General features: G+C 41.7%; 1 protein-coding gene across 3 annotated transcripts in view; it reads right to left on the bottom strand.

Annotated features, from left to right (window-relative positions):
- BMP2K (BMP2 inducible kinase) overlaps nucleotides 1-14,707 on the bottom strand; it is a 118,284-nt gene extending 103,577 nt beyond the window's left edge. The window contains exons 1-2 of one of the 3 annotated variants that reach the window (XM_024993098.2): nucleotides 14,340-14,418; nucleotides 11,840-11,973 (exon numbers count right to left, since the gene is read on the bottom strand). In XM_024993098.2, the coding sequence (XP_024848866.1) occupies nucleotides 11,840-11,963 (124 nt within the window). In that variant the 5' untranslated portion in view covers nucleotides 11,964-11,973; nucleotides 14,340-14,418. Of the gene's footprint in view, nucleotides 1-11,839; nucleotides 11,974-14,339 lie in introns of all 3 variants that reach the window. The other 2 variants (NM_001304265.2, XM_024993099.2) reach the window with 2 other exon arrangements.
- Nucleotides 14,708-17,934: the final 3,227 nt, after the last annotated feature.

Here is a 17,934-nt window from a genome sequence, read left to right as displayed (position 1 = left end):
AGGTAGATGGGGGATGGGCAAGGTTGTATTTTGGCTTTAAAAAGGCTCTAAGTGCTGGGAATGTAATGTACAGCCTGCGACAACAGTTAATAATCCTGTATGTATATCTAAAAGTTGCCAAGAGAAGAGATCTTAAAAGGTCTCATCAGAGGGAAAAAAATTTGTAACTATATGTGGTGATGGATAGACATTCTGGTGATCATTTCACAATGTATACAAATGTGGACTCATGTTGCATATCTGAAACTAATATAATGTTATATGTCAACTCTATCTCAATTAAAAAAAAACTCTTTACTTAAAAAAATACAATGTTTCTTGATAATGATGTTGACAGTCCCATAGTTTAACAAAAAATATTAAGAAATTTTCTTTTAATATTATTAAATCACAGATCAAGGACCATTCCATTCTAATTTTTGACTTGCATGGGTATAAAAATATGCCACATATATCACAGAAGTAATGTCATGTCATTTTTAATAAAATTCATATGACATCACATGATCTTATTTCCTGCAAAGACTCAGAAGTGTAGTATTTTCAGGTTTAAGACAAATGTATACATGCTACTATCTAAAGATGAAAATTTGAAAGATCCTGTGTCTTTTCATTTTGAATAAATGTAGCACAAATTGGTTAAGCGAAATGCAAAAGGGGATTTGATACTATAGCACATTAGACTCTAAGCTTTAAAGTTCCCATAACTTTGAACTAGGAACAGAAGGAAGTAGGGGGTAAGAATTCATCTGTTTCTCTTCACTTTCTTTCCTCCCTACCAGGAGGTCCCAGATATTGCTAAGCTAGATTCACAAGAAGATGCTAAAGTAATGTGAATTTATCTTACTTCACAGTTCACAAATACATTATTTCACTCAGGGCTGAATCTTTCTAAACTGAGATAAGACTAATTTGGGGGAAAGTGTAATTTTAAACCTTTTAATGTTAATTCTGACACCTTAAACAACTGCAACACATGGTTTCATGGCCTTAGCAAAGAGCAAAGTGAAAAAATTCAAAAATGTTTGGGAATACCTCCTTCCACCTCAGACTCCTCAGGTACCCACTAATACTCCAGCTGCCTCCAGAATATTAAAAGTCCTCTGATCCCTTAAGTCTGCTCAAAGTCCCACTCCAACCAAAGGCCAAAATTTGAATGTGAACAAGTGCCAATTAAAGAGCCCACATGTAGTGGAAAGAGTGCTAAGTTAAAGTCCTGAGACTGAAGCCCTCCACAACCAACACTAACAGTGTGACTTGGAGGGCTCATCCCTTAATCTATTTTCTCATAGTTAAATAAGGGAGCTAAAATTGGATAACTGCTGCAATTACAGGAGATTTAATGAGGCTCTAACATTTTAAAAGATAGACTGTTAGTCCAGCACCACCAACTCCAATTAATAGACCACTGGGAATATTCTCTGAAGGAAGCTGAGAAGGCCTTTGCCTTCATGCAGATTCTTGTACACCACCCACCACTCCATCCCTATATTTAGTCTTCCAAAAGAGCAAAACTCAACAGAATTGACCTCATAATATCCATAATGGCCCACCGTAACCTTTTAAAATACCTGTAACCTTTAAGACAGCTACTATTTTAAAGTGAGGACAAATGTGAACCTTAACTCTGTAAACAGGAGTTTCTCATGCTAGAAATTTATGGGCCATCAAAATGGTTACATCCAACTCTGAATAAGATGGATTCATACAGCACCTTGCAAACTCACTTCTAACATGATACTACGGGCAAAATGCCATATACAAACACATGCTTTCTTTCAATCCATGGATTTGCAACATTTCTCAAGTCCCCACTTCAGTGAGCTGAAAAACAAAGATGTAACAGCTAGTTCACCGGATTTTAAATACATACATATAACTATCAATATGAATTGAGATCCTCAGAATTTTATAAATAATATATTGAAAGATAAAAAATGAACAAAGATTTAACAATCTAGTTAACTATTCACCAGGATTTGAACTAGGCTAGTTGGAAAACAAAATCTTCTTTTTTAGGTCTACATTTATGCACTACAGCACTAGTTAACTGTCTTACAAACTTCTCTCATTGATCACAAAACAGACCATTAAAATCCTAAGCACAGCTGAATACATACTCATCCTACTTCTGGAAAAATATCTCAAAATCCATGTCCTACTGGTCATGAGTCAGTGGCATCTTTTTTGTTGCTGTTACACAAAGAACAGACAGACCATTAATATTCAGAAGGAGAGATTCTGTTATGCAGGAAAGAGAATGGAAAAGTGGGTCATGGTCAGTGATGCATAATCCTACTCCCTAGAAAAATAGTCCTGACAACATTCATTAAGTAAAATAGTTTACGTATTATAAGTACTAATATCTTAATGATTCCAGAATGAATATCAAAATTTAGACTAACCACTGACCACCTCATTCAAAAGACCATAGTTAAGTATGTAAAAAATCTCCATCAGCTCAAACAATGGCCCAGCCACACACACACACACAAAATCTAAGGAAAACAAGTAAATATAGCAATTAGGCAAGGGAAGGAACCTCTCTTCCAGAAAACCAAAGAAGAAATACAAGAATGCTAAGGGTGGTAATGATGAGTTACTAAGAAACCTGCATAAAGACTTAGTTTGCTACCCTCTGATCTGTTATGCTAACGCTTACAAATTTCCCAATCAACAAAAAGTCAATGCTTCTCTGCTAGAAAATGAGCACCTCCAATATCACAGACTAATTAGAGAGGTCCTTCAAAGAAATGATCATATGTTCCTCCAAGCAAAGCATTAAGGAGATGCCCCTCTTGCTAATCTCTCCTTCTCTTAGATTCCAGCTGTCACATTAAACCTTGGTACTATCAGTCACTGAAGAGAAAGCCTTAGCCTTTTGATCATTTCCAACACTGATACCTCCTTAAAATTTGTTACTCAGAGCACATAACATTAGGCCTCTTCAGCTCACTCTCTGTCCTACAGTCGTGGCTTTCTTAAAGATGACATGGGTCAGGGAAATTTAGGCTAGAGTATTTGAGAGTCATACCTAATAAGGGCAACGCAGTAGCCACGAAATAAAAATGCACTATTTGTGTAATCATAACAGAAGTAAAACAGGCTAGAAATTCCAAAATTAATCTGGTTGTGTTTTTTTCATCTACTAGACAATATTGTACCTACATTATTATAAATGCATCTACTTATTTTAATTTCTATAAAGGGACATAACTTGAAAAACAGGGCCAATCTGTTCCTAAATATCAACTGAACAACAGGATACGTCAAGTCTAGTTTGCTATCCAACTGTTTAACAGTAAATTTTTACAGGCCTTCAGACTGTTTTCAATTCAAAAACCTCAATCTCTTATATGTATCACAAGTATAGCACTGCAAGAGATAAATGATGAATATAAGCCAAATTTTATTTATTTTTTTTTTAAGCCAAATTTTAAAGGAGCTTTTAATCGTGCAGTAGAGGAAACTTTTTATCAGCCATTTTCTTGGAATAGAACAAAGCCATGTAAAGTAAGTGCAACATGAGAAACAGCTGCTACACAAGGCATCAAAGGAAGACATAACTGCACTCATTTGGTTGCACATAGGGTTTCATGGAAAAATAAAGATTGCAATTAACTGACTGTACATTAAATGAGTGCTGCAAGATCCCGTTTCAACAGACCTGGAGAGGCAGGCATCTGCATTCCGGCAAATGTAACAACATAAACTGAAAACCGGGAATGAAAGCATGACAGAAGTGCAGGAGACAGAAGCACATGCGCAGTAGTGACACACACCCAGGGGTACAGTGAGAGATGCAGGTGGAAAGGGCTTTCGAGTCCCGTCACAGAGGACCTTGAATCCCAGAGTACTGAGTCCGAATTTCATTTACTTAAGCAAATAAGAGGGTGACAAAATCAGAAGTCCACTTCCAGAAGAACAAATTAGAAGGAATACAAGAGTTGCTTTGATGAGTAAAGAGCCTAAAAGGGGAGGAATAGCCCACATGAGAATGTATTTTTTTAAGAAGTATTGGGGACCCAAATGGAGAAGGCAATGGCACCCCACTCCAGTACTCTTGCCTGGAAAATCCCATGGACAGAGGAGCCTGGTGGGCTGCAGTCCATGGGGTAGCTAGGAGTCGGGTACGACTGAGCGACTTCACTTTCACTTTTCACCTTCATGCACTGGAGAAGGAAATGGCACACCACTCCAGTACTCTTGCCTGGAAAATCCCATGGACAGAGGAGCCTGGTAGGCTGCACTCCATGGGGTCGCGACTGAGAGACTTAACTGTCACTTTTCACTTTCATGCACTGGAGAAGGAAATGGCAACCCACTCCAGTGTTCTTGCCTGGAGAATTCCAGGGCCGTCTATGTGGTTGCACAGAGTCAGACACAACTGAAGCGACTTAGCAGCAGTAGCAGCAGCAGGGACCCAAACTAGAGCTGACAGCAATGGAAACAAAAAGTAGCAAGTTCTTCACACATACCACAGTTAAACTTTCTAGCCATAAGCTTGCTCAGAGAAAATATTACTATAACTCTTCCTCATATATTCTTTGTAAGCAAACATTTGTAAAACGAGTTTACTTCCAGATACTCTTCAAAAAACATATATAAACGAATCACTTGGAGATAATAAATTAAAATGACAAAAGCAGCAACTAAGGTGCCTCGGCCCTTGAAATTGAACTGGGCTCTGAAATGCCACGTTATTTCACCTGAGTATCAGTCCTCTACCTTGAGGCTAACACACAAGGTAACTTCTTATAAAAGAGTCTTTCCCAATGCTTAAGAAATAGCTTTATACTATGTAATAAGAAATAAATTGCTACCCTATACTGAAGTTTGCCAAAGAACACAAATGTATAATAACCACGCACAATCCTTTCATTACAGTCTCAATCCTAAAACTGCTCACCATTAGCCCTCCTTTCCCATGCTCCACTCCTATGGGCAGGAGCAGTAAGATTCAGTTACACAGGTAGAATCAGCAAAAGTCAAACAGAAAAAGATGTTACAGATTTATCTTAACCCACTTCATTTTTTTCCTTGAGGGAACTGAGGTCAAAATGTCACAATGTGAGTTAGTGGCATTAACTGGGATTAGCAGATGGTCTAAGTTCGAAGTTTCCCCTTTTTTAATAGTTGCCTCCAAGAAGGCACCATTTCAAAATCTAATTAAATTTAAAACAGGAAAACTAGTAACAACAAATATTTCACATTTTAAAACAATATCCATTGCAAAGTGCCTCTCCAAAAGTTACATCCCAAACTATGCCCTCAAGGTTACTGGAATTCTAGGACAAACCCAAAATTCGATAAACAAAGTCCCTCTATAAAAGGTCTGACAACCACTTTCCTAAGTCTTGAAACTTAGCAGAAATGTGCTGACTGATCTCAACTGTAAACATGATACATACAGACTGAGAATCTCCAAATTAACTAAGCACCCAACTATTTAAAACAGCTCAGTCATTAACCACTCAACGTCCCAACCGAGTCCCCTAAAAATAGTGGCTTGTGGGTACATAAATGGCTCACCAGATGGATGCAGGATAAAAATCAAGGAATAAGCAGCCTCAAGCCCTTGCAGATGAAACCTTGTGAAGCTCTGAAACTGCCATTCAGACTCTTAATTTCAGAATTCCAGATCAAGGCTTTAATCACTTGATAGCTATCAAATGTGTTCTAATAAATATGTATGTTCTACTTTGAGTTTTGACAACAAAAGGAAAAAAAACAAGGAGAGAAGGGTGAAAGAGAACCCCAGATAATACACAAGATCAGTAAAGAACACCAAAGAAGATCAGGAATCAACGTAAGGACAGACATCAATTCTACCTCCTAGTATGTTACTTAATACTTCTAATACAAATTTTCTATTTTTCTCTCTTGCAAACTCCATAATGGAAAGATACTAACAAATATTAATTTATTCCCATTATTTTTAAAATAACCGAAGACAACCTTTCCAATTTGCTCAGCATGAAAATGTCAGTACTAACCCCACAAAGTTGACTACAGCTAAAATCACAGAAATTTGACGTATCAGTGTAATTTAGCACCTTTACTGGAGATAAATGGGCTTCCCAGGTGGTTCAATGGTAAAAAATCCACCTGCCAATGCAGGAGACATGGGTTTGGTCCCTGAGTTGGGAAGCTCCCCGAAGAAGCAAACGGTAACCCACTCCACTATTCTTGCCTAGGAATCCCATGGACAGAGGAGCCTTGCGGGCTACAGTTCATGGGGTCTCAAAAAACATGACAGCGACTGAGCTCACACACATTGGAGGCAAATGTACAATTTCCACTACGTATTTTTGAAGTACTGGAAATTTAGCATTAGTATCTTGTCCTTGAATAAACTGCCACATCTAAAGAAAATACATCAGCGATCAAAATTACATCCTAGGAGCTGTCCCTACAATGATAACATAACCCAAAACAGAAGCATGTGTTAACAGGATTCTATGTAATACCCTTTGCTGCAAATTACTTGCACATTATTGTGAAAGCACATGCTGCTATCAAGGTCAAAATTCTATACAGCTAACAGGAACCTAAAAATTATATGTGGCTGAATGCCATATAATAATTATCTGATCAAAATGATTTGGAATTTTTACAAACATGTGGCACTTACTTCAGGATAAATGTACAACCTAATCTAAAAGCAAGTTACTACAATGCCAGAATCAGATTTCACTGAAAGCTTACAACTAAATCTGAACCAGAAATTAATCCATATTTATTGAGAGATTTGGCATGCACTGTTAGGTACTGTCACAAATTATCTTGTCAGTATCACACATTATCTATTGATTTTCATACTAGGTATTAGCTATGTGTTAACAGAAAAGGAAACAATGTTTCCTGACAGTTTAATTTCAACAACTGAAAATTACTGCACAGAACTAAAGATACAGAGATAAATAAATAAGACACTGTCCTCAACATACTCTCCATCCAAAAAAAAAAAAAGACTGTCAAAATCAACTGCAGAATATAAAGCAGTTTCACAATGGCATGTAAAAATGCTTTTCTTTTTTTTTAATTCGGCCACTTTTGCTAAATAAAGAAAAATATAATGTGAACAGAGAAAGGTGACTTAAGAGGGTATCCATGTTGTTCTTTCTTTGCTGTTTCAAAGAAGCTAAATGAAATGCCACTTTGCAAATGTGTCTTCACCAAAAGTAGAAAATTCAGGGTCCCCAGCCTAAGCAGAAGACCTCTGAGGGGACAAGAACTAAAGAGTCCTCCAATGGTACTTCTTAATTTGCAAATTAGGTCCTAAATTCTACTGAAGAATTCTGGTTTCCCAAAAAAAGTCAAAAATCATTTCCTTTGAAAAGTATCTGAATGCCTATGGTGAGGCAATTTTTGTGACACAAAAAGCAATTAACGGAGTGTCCTTCTGCCTCCAGAATTTCACTATCTGCTAGGGGCATTGAGACAGGAAGAATAATTAATCACCTGTTTCCAAGTGCTTACATAATTTTATCTCAAAAGATTAAATGTGATAAGAGAAGAAAAAGCAAACAGCTACAAATGTCCACAGGAAGAAGGGCGTGATCAGAGCCAGCAGTTCGGAAGCTAAGGTTAGAGAGGCAGAGTGAAAGGCAAACAGGAGATTCAACCCCGGAACCAGGAGGCCAGAAGCACACTGTGGCTGGAGCAAAGAGCATTACCAGAAAATAATCACAGCTACGTTTCATAAGGTAGGTGAATGACTGAGCATGCATAATCATGAACTTGTTGTTTAGTTGCTAAGTTGTGTCTAACTCTTTGCAACACCATGGACCATAGCCTGCCAGCCTCCTCTGTCCATGGGATTTCCCAGGCAAGAATACTGGAGTGGGTTGCCATTTACTCCTCCAGGGGATCTTCCCAACGCAGGGATTGAACCCTTGTCTCCTGCACTGGCAGGAGGATTCTTTACCTGAGCCACCAGGGAAGCCCATTATAATCACAAATGCCTGACCAAAAAAATATAACCAAGTAAGATGACTTCTCAGCAACACAACTGTTCCCTCCCTCCCTTCACTCCTCAGTTTCAAGGCATCAGATTCTCCTGTATTCCCCTGCCTCCCTGGCAGCTCCTTTTTATAGTCTTCTCAGTCTCTGCCTACTCTTAAATCTCAAGGCATGCTTCCTGGACCAGCAGTATCTGCACTGATGAGCAAGTTGGTAGAAATGAAAATTACGGGCTCTGCCCAGCCATACAAAATCAAACTCTGGATGTCAGGCTCAGCAATCTGTGGTTTACCAAGCTCTCCAAATAATGATTCTAATAAACTCTAATGTCTGAAACCAATGTTCCACAGGAGTCCTTCATGAGAGCCTTGCCCTTCTCATTCTACACGCTCTCCTTCACCCATCCTCTCCCAGGGCTTAAAATAACAGTCAAATAAATGCTCACTAATCATAAGTACCTGTCTCTAAGCCCAAACACCTTTGCTGAGTACCAGACCATATATACTCAGCATCCCACTTGACAAGTATTTCCTCCCAGATTTCTCAACTAAACATGTCCAGAATTACTGGATATTCTTCCAATCTCCACCCCCAACTCCCAAATTCTGTTCTCTACTCTTCCCACCTCAATAAAAGCACGTCCATCCAAGAGGTGCATAAGCAAGTCATTCTTCAGACTTCCTACAACACCCACCTCCACGTAATCCACACCAGGTCCTCCCAGTCAAGCATCAGTAACATTAGGCTCTGTCCCCGCTGCCACCCTCTTAACTCATCATCTAACTTGTATACCTCTCAGTCACCACACAGCAAACACCATGATCTTACGAAAACACAAATCAGATCATGTCACAGCCCAAATTTAAATCCTTCACTAGCTTCCCACCGCATTTTCAGATAAAAATCTAAATGCCCAACATGCCATACAAAGACCTGGATCCTAAGTCACCACTCCGAAACCATCCTGGTTCTTCTTTCACATGATTCATTCACTATGGTCGATGGCTCTGATGTACTTCAGTTTCTGAAACTCTTCCCTACAGAGGAATTTCTCTTCATGACATACTCCACACCACCCCCACCTTCACACCTCTGCCTTTACTTAACTCTCCTCATACTTCAGATTTCTGCTAAAATGTCAAAAAAAAAAGGGGGGGGTGGGGGCTTCCTAATCCACCAATATAAATGGAATCAGTTATTTGCTCATAAAACCCTTTCTTGTCACAACAATTATCTAAACTGCTAACTACATTAACCTGACTGATTTTATCATCTACACTAGATTGTAAGTTCCATAAGGCCAAAGAAATATGTTTTGTTCTCCTAGTACAGAGCTTGTCGTTTTTTTAAAAGAAGGCATTTCATAAATAGGGAATAGGAACAGTTGTTGATATCTTTATTAAATCCTCCCCTTCTGCTGTCTCTCTTAGGAACTTTAACTTACATGTTACTGGGTAGCTACAGAAATTCCTACATGAAACATCATGCTTAAATACATCATTTTTCTTACTGATTTATATTGCAAAATCAGACGTACTTTAGCACCTTTCTGTAAAATTAACATTGAGAATTAACTGGCACCTGGGCTAAATTCACCCTACTCCAAGCAGTTAACTCTGAAAGAGTTACTGAGCTACTTTTACAGAAATCTGTAGTAAATTCCTGGCCTCCAATTTCTGACATGCCAACAACCCCCACCCCCCACCATGCCCATGTCAGAAAGTCCTATGCACCCAATTATATTCAAAATATCATTCCTATCCAGCCCCATAACCTCAAGATTAGATTACGTCAACAATTTATGGATGGTGTCCTGCCCTCTACACTGCTCCCCATTTAAGTCCACTTTTTACCAAAGACATTTAAAGGGAAAGGTCACCTACTGGAGAACCCACTCTTCCCATTATCAATCAACATTAAATTCTTCTGACTAGACTGAAGTCATGTTATCCAAAAGTGGTCCTATGTTTTAGTAAAAAGTTGGAAGGTGACATTGAATTATATGTGCTTGACAATTTGATACTGTTTCAAGCTAAAATTTACATATGGCTCTAGCTCATTTCTACAGCCTAACCTAAAACTGAACTTGCATTCCTGAAACTAAACAAAACTGTTTTTTGAGGAAAACCATGAAAATGCCTGTCATATCAGCTGTTTCGACTTTTAGTGAGAACTAAAAAGGTGCAAGTTCTCAGCATCTTCCAACACATATATTCTTAACTCGAAAGAGATTATGCTATCAAGTGTATAACATTTCAGAAAGGAAACTACATCAACACACAAGTATACCCCTAAGAATCTGGTTTTTAAAATTACGTATACTATATAAAACATATATGTACATGTATATATTCACACACAGCTGATCTTCATTATTTGAGTTCATATTTATAAACTTGCTTACTTGCCAAAATTTATTTGTATCCCTGAAATCAATACAATATCCCAAAATCAAAACAATGGCACTTTCATAGTCATTTGCAGACTGTGCAGTGGCGAAAATTTTGAGTAGGCCAGCTGGCATCAACGAGGTATTACTCTGCCTTCTTTCAGCTCTCATACTGTAAGCAAGGGCCCTTTTCAAGGTCTATATAGTGTCATGTTTTTCTCATTTTTGTGTTTTTTACTGACAATTCTCAAGCATAGTGCCAAAATGTTGTCCACCTAGCATTCCTTAGAGCAAGAAGGCTATGATGACCCTTACAGAGAAAATCTGTGTGTTCGCTAAGCTTCATTTAGGCACGAGCTACAGTACTGTCACCCTGCTTATTTAACTTCTATGCAGAGTACATCATGAGAAACGCTGGGCTGGAGGAAGCACAAGCTGGAATCAAGATTGCTGGGAGAAATATCAATAACCTCAGATATGCAGATGACACCACCCTTATGGTAGAAAGTGAAGAACTAACGGCCTCTTGATGAAAGTGAAAGAGGAGAGTGAAAAAGTTGGCTTAAAGCTCAACATTCAGAAAACGAAGATCATGGCATCCAGTCCCACCACTTCATGACAGATAGATGCGGAAACAGTGGTTGACTTTATTCTTCTGGGCTCCAAAATCACTGCAGATGGTGATTCCAGCCATGAAATTAAAAGATGCTTACTCCTTGGAAGGAAGGTTATGACCAACCTAGACAGCATATGAAAAAGCAGAGACATTACTTGATCAACAAAGGTCCGTCTAGTCAAGGCTATGGTTTTTCCAGTGGTCATGTATGGATGTGAGAGTTGGACTATAAAGAAAGCTGAGTGCCGAAGAATTGATGCTTTTGAACTGTGGTGTTGGAGAAGACTCTTGAGAGTCCCTTGGACTGCAAAGAGATCCAACCAGTCCATTCTAAAAGAGATCAGTCCTGGGTATCATTGGAAGGACTGATGTTGAAGCTGAAACTCCAATATTTTAGCCACCTGATGCGAAGAGCTGACTCAATGAAAAAGACCCTGATGCTGGGAAAGATTAAGGGCAGGAGGAGAAGGGGACAACAGAGGATGAGTTGGTTGGATGGCATCATCGACTCAATGGACATGGATTTGGGTGGACTCAGGGAGTTGGTGATGGACAGGGAGGCCTGGCGTGCTGCGGTTCATGGGGTTGCAAAGAGTCTGACACGATTGAGCGACTGAACTGAACAGTACTGTTGGCCATGAATTCAATGTTAATGAGTGAATGAACAATATACATACTAAACAAGGTGTCTTTAAACAGAAACACACATAAAACAAGGTTTATATTGATTGGCAAAAATGTGAACAGAGACTTGTGGCACCCTAATACTGTATTTCCCCTAGGCACAATGATTCCATATTTGCTAAATCACGGTTGACGACAACTTTAAAGAACGTAAGTTCTATGAATAATGAGAATCAAATACGTACATGGGAAGGGAGACAGGTAGCACTCCCACCAGGTTGACTGAAGACTCAAAGACACTGCAGAAGTCATTCTGAGCAGTAGCATGGCAAAACACTCAGGACACAGCATCCAGAGTCCTGGCTCCATTTAAACAACACTGACACAAAACAAAAATGTAAAACCCACTAAGCTTGTTTTTTGCTATCTTTGCTTCTACCTTTTTCCCACTCAATGGTAAACCTCTCCTCAATTCAGGTGCTCTAAACGCTAACACCTTTTCATAAGCACTTGCCATAATCTTACAACTGGGCAAATATATCTGTAAATTAAAGGAATGATCATTCTTGAATGTAAACCACATTTGTGCTTAAATATCTACACTGTGGCATATCTGGAAAGAAGAGATCATATGAAGCATATGAAATGACAATGTATCGCCAGAATCAGAGAAAGCCGAATATAGATAATTTCAGTGGTGTGTGTGCTGGAAAGAGAAGAAATACACAAGGGAACAAGACCAAGGACCCGGCCTTCCCTCCACAGAAGGCCAAAAGCCTAGGTTCAGGAGCTGGGGTGTTGGGGGCAGGGTTGGGCTGGGGGGTGGGGAGTAATGCCATCTTTCAAGAGTTTGTTCAATGCTTGCTTCCTCCTAACACTTGACTGCAGGTTTTTCCAAGAGAAATGACAAATAATGGCAAAAGGCAGCAGAACATTAACAGTGACATTAGTGACTGAAAAAATTTTTCTTTTAAATTTTTTTGTGTGTGGTTGAGCACTCCCCTTTTGAAATTTTTTTACTTGCATTTTCCAAAATTATTTTGTTGAAAATAGCTTGCTCAGAAGTAATCATAGGACATGCATGGAGCAGTGGCAAAAGCTACAAATCCAAAGTCCAGTTTCATGAAATGTTGATGATTTCCTTCTATTAAATAAAAGACTCATCTAGGGTTTAGTGAAATGAAGTGAGTGTAATATTACTCAAGTCACACTTGAATTAGTTACTACAGTTCAAAAGACAGAAGTACAGCATGTGAGTTAACAGCCATGTCTTCTGAAAACCTACAGCTCCAGCTACAACTCAAACATTTGAAATTCCTGTAAAATAATGTGATAGCAACTTTCACAGCGTAGTAAATCTGTCTGTCAACACCCATTACCATACACTCATTATTTGACAAGCTAAGGATCCTCCTCCCACCTCTCTAAGATTCAGCCAGGCTCATTACTAGGGGCAATGGCTTGCCGAACAATGCATCCATCCCTGAACCATTCAAATCTTCTTTCCCTTTAGAGTATTTAATAGACAATAACCTTTCATTTTTCCTCTTGTACTCATTTGCTATTGTTTACAGCATTTCAAAAGGCACAAGTGGAATCTCAGTCTACTGTCTCCAAACCACATCAACAACTAGCTCTCAGAGAACCAAAACTGTCTTTGATTTCTTCCCTCTTAATCTCGGAACTTAAAAGGGCCATTTACCAAGAAATCTGAAGGAGGAAAATGGCAACCCACTCCAGTATTCCTGCCTGGAGAATCCCATGGACAGAGGAGCCTGGTGGGCTACGGTTCACGGGGTCACAAAGAGTCGGACACAAGTGAGGGACTGAGCACACCAACAAATTATTTCTTGAGAAGTATTTAAGTATTTTTTTTGGTAATATCATTCTGCGATTAAAAGCTCAAAAGCCAGTGAAACATGCGACAAAACAAGAGTTATCTCCTACAAGCCAATTATACACGATACACAAAACTAAAGTGTAGAATCTTTTTCTTTTTTTTAAGAGAGTAAACTTTTTTGTAAGCAGCCTTGCAACTGTTGACATAACCCGGTAAAGATTATGAGGGTTCCCAAACAAAACTTCTCAAGTGAAAGTTAACCTTTCCTACGGCTTTTTAAAGTACTATCAAGAGACGTCCTGCAAGGATATGACTGGTCTCATAGAGAAGATTCTAAATAACAAGGCGGACTTCCAAGTTTACCTGTTCCCCCAATGGCAACCCACTGACTGAAATCTGGGGCAAAGCATCACCTCCAGCGCGCGCACACACAGAAATAAATTGTTTTTCAACTGATGACTGAGCAGGAGCAAACCCAGGCGGAACACCCGGGGCTGCAGGGTCCTGAGCCCTGCGGCGCGGGTGGAGAAGCTAGTGCAGGACAGCCGCCTGAGCCACAGCGGGGAGACAGGAGACCCAATCCTGCTCGATATGAACCTCTAATGAGTCACTGGTTCAATCATGACACCGCAGCCCTCGCTAAGACGTTTCCTATTTATCTCCCAGCCTCAAGAGGGAGTGAAAATGACAAACTCGTACAGAAAGAACTGTGCACGGGTCAGAGCTGCCGGCGGCAAGAAAAGCCGACTTAGGCGCGAGCCCCCGCCGGCCTGGCCGAGGAAGCAGGAGAGGGAAGAAGAGTGAGCCGCGAGGGCGCGGAAAGAAGCGGGAGAGAACGGGAGAAGCTACCGCCACACCCCAGCCCTCCCTCACCTGCCTGCCCGAGACTCCCCGGGCGCCCGTACCTTCGGCCAGCGACTCCTCCAGCGTGACCTGGTAGCGGCCGACCGCGAACACCCGGACCCCCACGGACGAGCTACCGGCCCCGGCCCCGCCGGCCCCGCCACCCGCCGCTCCACCGCCGCCGCCGCCGCCCTCCGACTTGGGCATTCGAGAGAACTTCTTCATGGTCCCGCCGGCGCGCTGGAGGGCGCGGGACGCGCCTAAGGGCGAGCGAGAGGGCGAGTGCCCGGCCCGGCGTGCGCGGCCGGGGCGTCCGCGAGGGGTCACCGCCCCTCGCCTGTCCGAGCGTCCGTGCGCGCTGCGGCCCTCCGAGCCTCACATTCCGCGCGCCCCGAGCGCACTGCCCCGGCCCAGCCGCCCGCTCCGCGGCTCCGCTGCAGCTGCCGGGCTCCTGCAGAGGGCGGCGAGGAGGGCGGGGACGGGGCGGGGCGCGAGGGGGCGGGCCCGAGTGCGGGAGCGACGCGGCCGCCTCCGCCAGTGCCTCGGGAGCCCTCGCCGCCGCGCTAGGCGCCCGAAGCGCGAACCCCGGAGGAAGGCGCCTGGGAGGGAGAGGGTCAAGGGGGCGGGGCGGCCGGTCCCTCCGGGGAGTGGGCTGGACCACTCAGGCCTCACACCCGCTGGGCCGCACCACCGCCACCCCGGCCGAACCCGCGCCGCCCGCCACTGGCGGCCGTTGGCGGCGCGGCGCCCCTGCCAACCGCTCACTGAGGCAAGGCGCCCCGCGCAGGCGCGTTGCCTGCGCCGCCGGAAGTGACGGTTCCGGCTCTTGTCACGTGGAGGGGGGGACGGGGGAGGCGATAGTGGGGGTTGGGGACGAGGGCGAGGTCCGCAATCCCGGGTCGGGGGTCCCGGCTGGGACGATTCAGGCCGATTTCCCGAGGTCCCTGCTTCGAGCAGGGAGGTAGTCAGGGGACCGGTTTTGGCTCCGGCTGTGCGGCGAGAGATTGGTATGTCACTCGGGGGCTTAAAAATGCCGCCAACAACTTCACCCCTGTGAAGGGACTTTTCTCCCTGCATTTCGAAGTCGTTTTTCCAGAAATTCTCCCCTGAGAACCTTCTTCCGCTCGCCCACCCTCGAGCGTGGGAGGTGGGAGCAGCATAGAACTAGAGCGGATTTCAGTAACCTAACTTCTAAAGCTGTGGTGTCGCACTCTGTGTAACAGCCGCTTGTGCTGGGAGCGTTTTGCGGTTTACAAATGACTTAGGAGTACTTTCAGAATCTCGTGTGTGCTCTGCAACAACCTTGCGAAGTGTTCAGAACAGGTATTCAGTCCGTTTCAAGACCTTTCATCACCTTTGGGCAAGAGAGTTTAACGGCCTTGCCCAAGGTCACATGGCTGGCTTGTGACAGAGCTGCGACTGCAAGGGCCATCCTTTGATACTTAGTTTCATACTTCGGGCCATTCGGGAAAAGTAGGTTAGGCTCAGATCGTTGAAAAACGACAGATTTAGGACTATTTGCAAGCAAAACCAGTCATTGGCCCCCCGGCCCTTAACAAAGAGATTTGCCCATTTAAAAAAAAAAAAAAAAAGACCCGTTGCATCCATTTCATAAACTGCAGGAATCTCAGTGCCTGCGGCGTGAGGCAGGCAGTGAACGTTGATGTAAGGCGTTCAGAATGGTAAGGAATGGGAAATCACAGAGCTCAGTCTCAAATCCAGCCTGCTTCCCATCCATCCCCACCCGCGCAGCACCACCACCCTGTATGAATACAGGCCCACTGTGGCCAAACGTTCCATTTGTAAAGGAAACATCTAGATTTTTTTTTTCCCTTAATACGGCATTTCCCAAGTTTTTTAAATGTAGGCCAAATAAATTGTGCCTGCAATATGCACCTTCTGTCAAATGAGATACTGTGGTTCTGTCCCCACCACGCCCCGCCCCTCATTTCTTAATCCAGCTTTTTAATGAGATACAGGCAGAAACGTTAGGAAATGTACTTAGGCAAAAGTTTTGGGGCTTAAAATCTTCCGTTTTTTTTTCTTCCCGTCTGCTATTTCGAGAGAAGCTCTTTCTGCCAACACAGTGCTCTGGATTTGGGGCATTTTTACTGCATAACACTAAGATTCTTCATCTAGAGATGTGTCCTTTGAAGCACATTCCAGCTCTATGGAACTCAGATTTATATGCAGATCATTGATGTGGTGTGACAATAGGGGATTTCCATTTAGAAATAAGCAGACCATTCTCCTAACTGTGGGGGTTCACTATGGAGTTTCATTCCTACGGTATTCGAATTACAGTTTTTCAAGCTGAATAATTGAAAATTTTAGTTATTTCATACAATGGCAAAACTGCAGTCAGCCTGATATGCAAAGTTTGGGCCTAATACGGCTTCACCTGATGACCACACAAGAGTAAGTGAGGTCTCTTGTGATCAGTTTGGCAGCCAATTGACCACAATGCTGTGGTTAAAAAAAAAAAATCACTTCTGTGTACCCAAATAACCTGACTTCTGACGTGGAAGTTGATCATTAAAGACATAGGCCCCGTCTCAAAACTTATGGGTAACACTAAGCAATATATTCTTCAATTTTTCACCAAGCACATAATAAAAAATAGGAATATTGTTTGATCTCTGTTTACTCCACAATATTCTGTGACAAATAAAAATGCAGAAACATTGTGTTACTAATAAGAATGCCAACATTTACAAACAGTACCAAAAGATGTTGATATTAACTGTCAGATTGTATACTTCTAGCAACTCTAAGTTAAAATTGAGTGTCCTTAAACCAATTTGTAGGCAGAAAATGAGATACTAATCAGTGGAAAAACTATACTGAGAATTCTAGTCTTAGTTTTGCACTCCTTTCACTTGGGCTACCTGTTGGAAAATCTCTAGGAAAAAAAACTGTGGATAATGTACATTCTGACCATGCTAACCACTGTCATCAAGGTGTCTTAACAGAACACAGGTATAAAATAGTTTAATAAAAGTAAAATTTACATTTCAGGGTTTTTTTTGATACGTATGTCAATCTTTCAAATGTTCATAGTTGTACTGCAATGAAAATAGTTGGAAACTAGCCACATGATAAAGACTTTTTTAAAAAGCAGATTGTTTCAGCTTGCAAGGTTTCATGTTACGGTATACCTATAAAGTGAACAAATCATTGTGGCCAAATGAAGCATTCTGAGATCCTCAAATGGGAAGGAATTTGACAAGGGATGGGGGTGGGGGAGATTATTGTTATATTTTTGTCTTCTTGAAAGTTATAACGCTTCTTGTTACTTTGATTCTCATCTTTTTTGTACTAAGGTGGCTCTCAAAGACATATGTGAAGAAAGACTGGCATGAACAAAGTATGCTCATCCCAAAAGGCTTATTCATACCAGTGCCTTAATTACTTTTATAAGTCATCTCTTCCAAAGCCTGATTGATCATTTTTCCTCCCAAGTCAATGTTTTCCTTTGATGATGTGTCTTCAATCATTATTAGCCTCATTATGTTTTACTAGCAGGAAAAATTATCCTCCCTGCCTAACAATTATTTTATACCTATGCCTGTATCTTTGCCTTCCAAAAAAAGGTAGTCCTAAAGTCCATTGGAGAAGGAAATGGCAACCCACTCCAGTGTTCTTGCCTGGAGAATC

Source organism: Bos taurus, chromosome 6 (assembly GCF_002263795.3).
Source record: "Bos taurus isolate L1 Dominette 01449 registration number 42190680 breed Hereford chromosome 6, ARS-UCD2.0, whole genome shotgun sequence".
Taxonomy (NCBI): domain Eukaryota; kingdom Metazoa; phylum Chordata; class Mammalia; order Artiodactyla; family Bovidae; genus Bos; species Bos taurus.
This window is presented reverse-complemented; position numbering and strand designations above follow the sequence as displayed.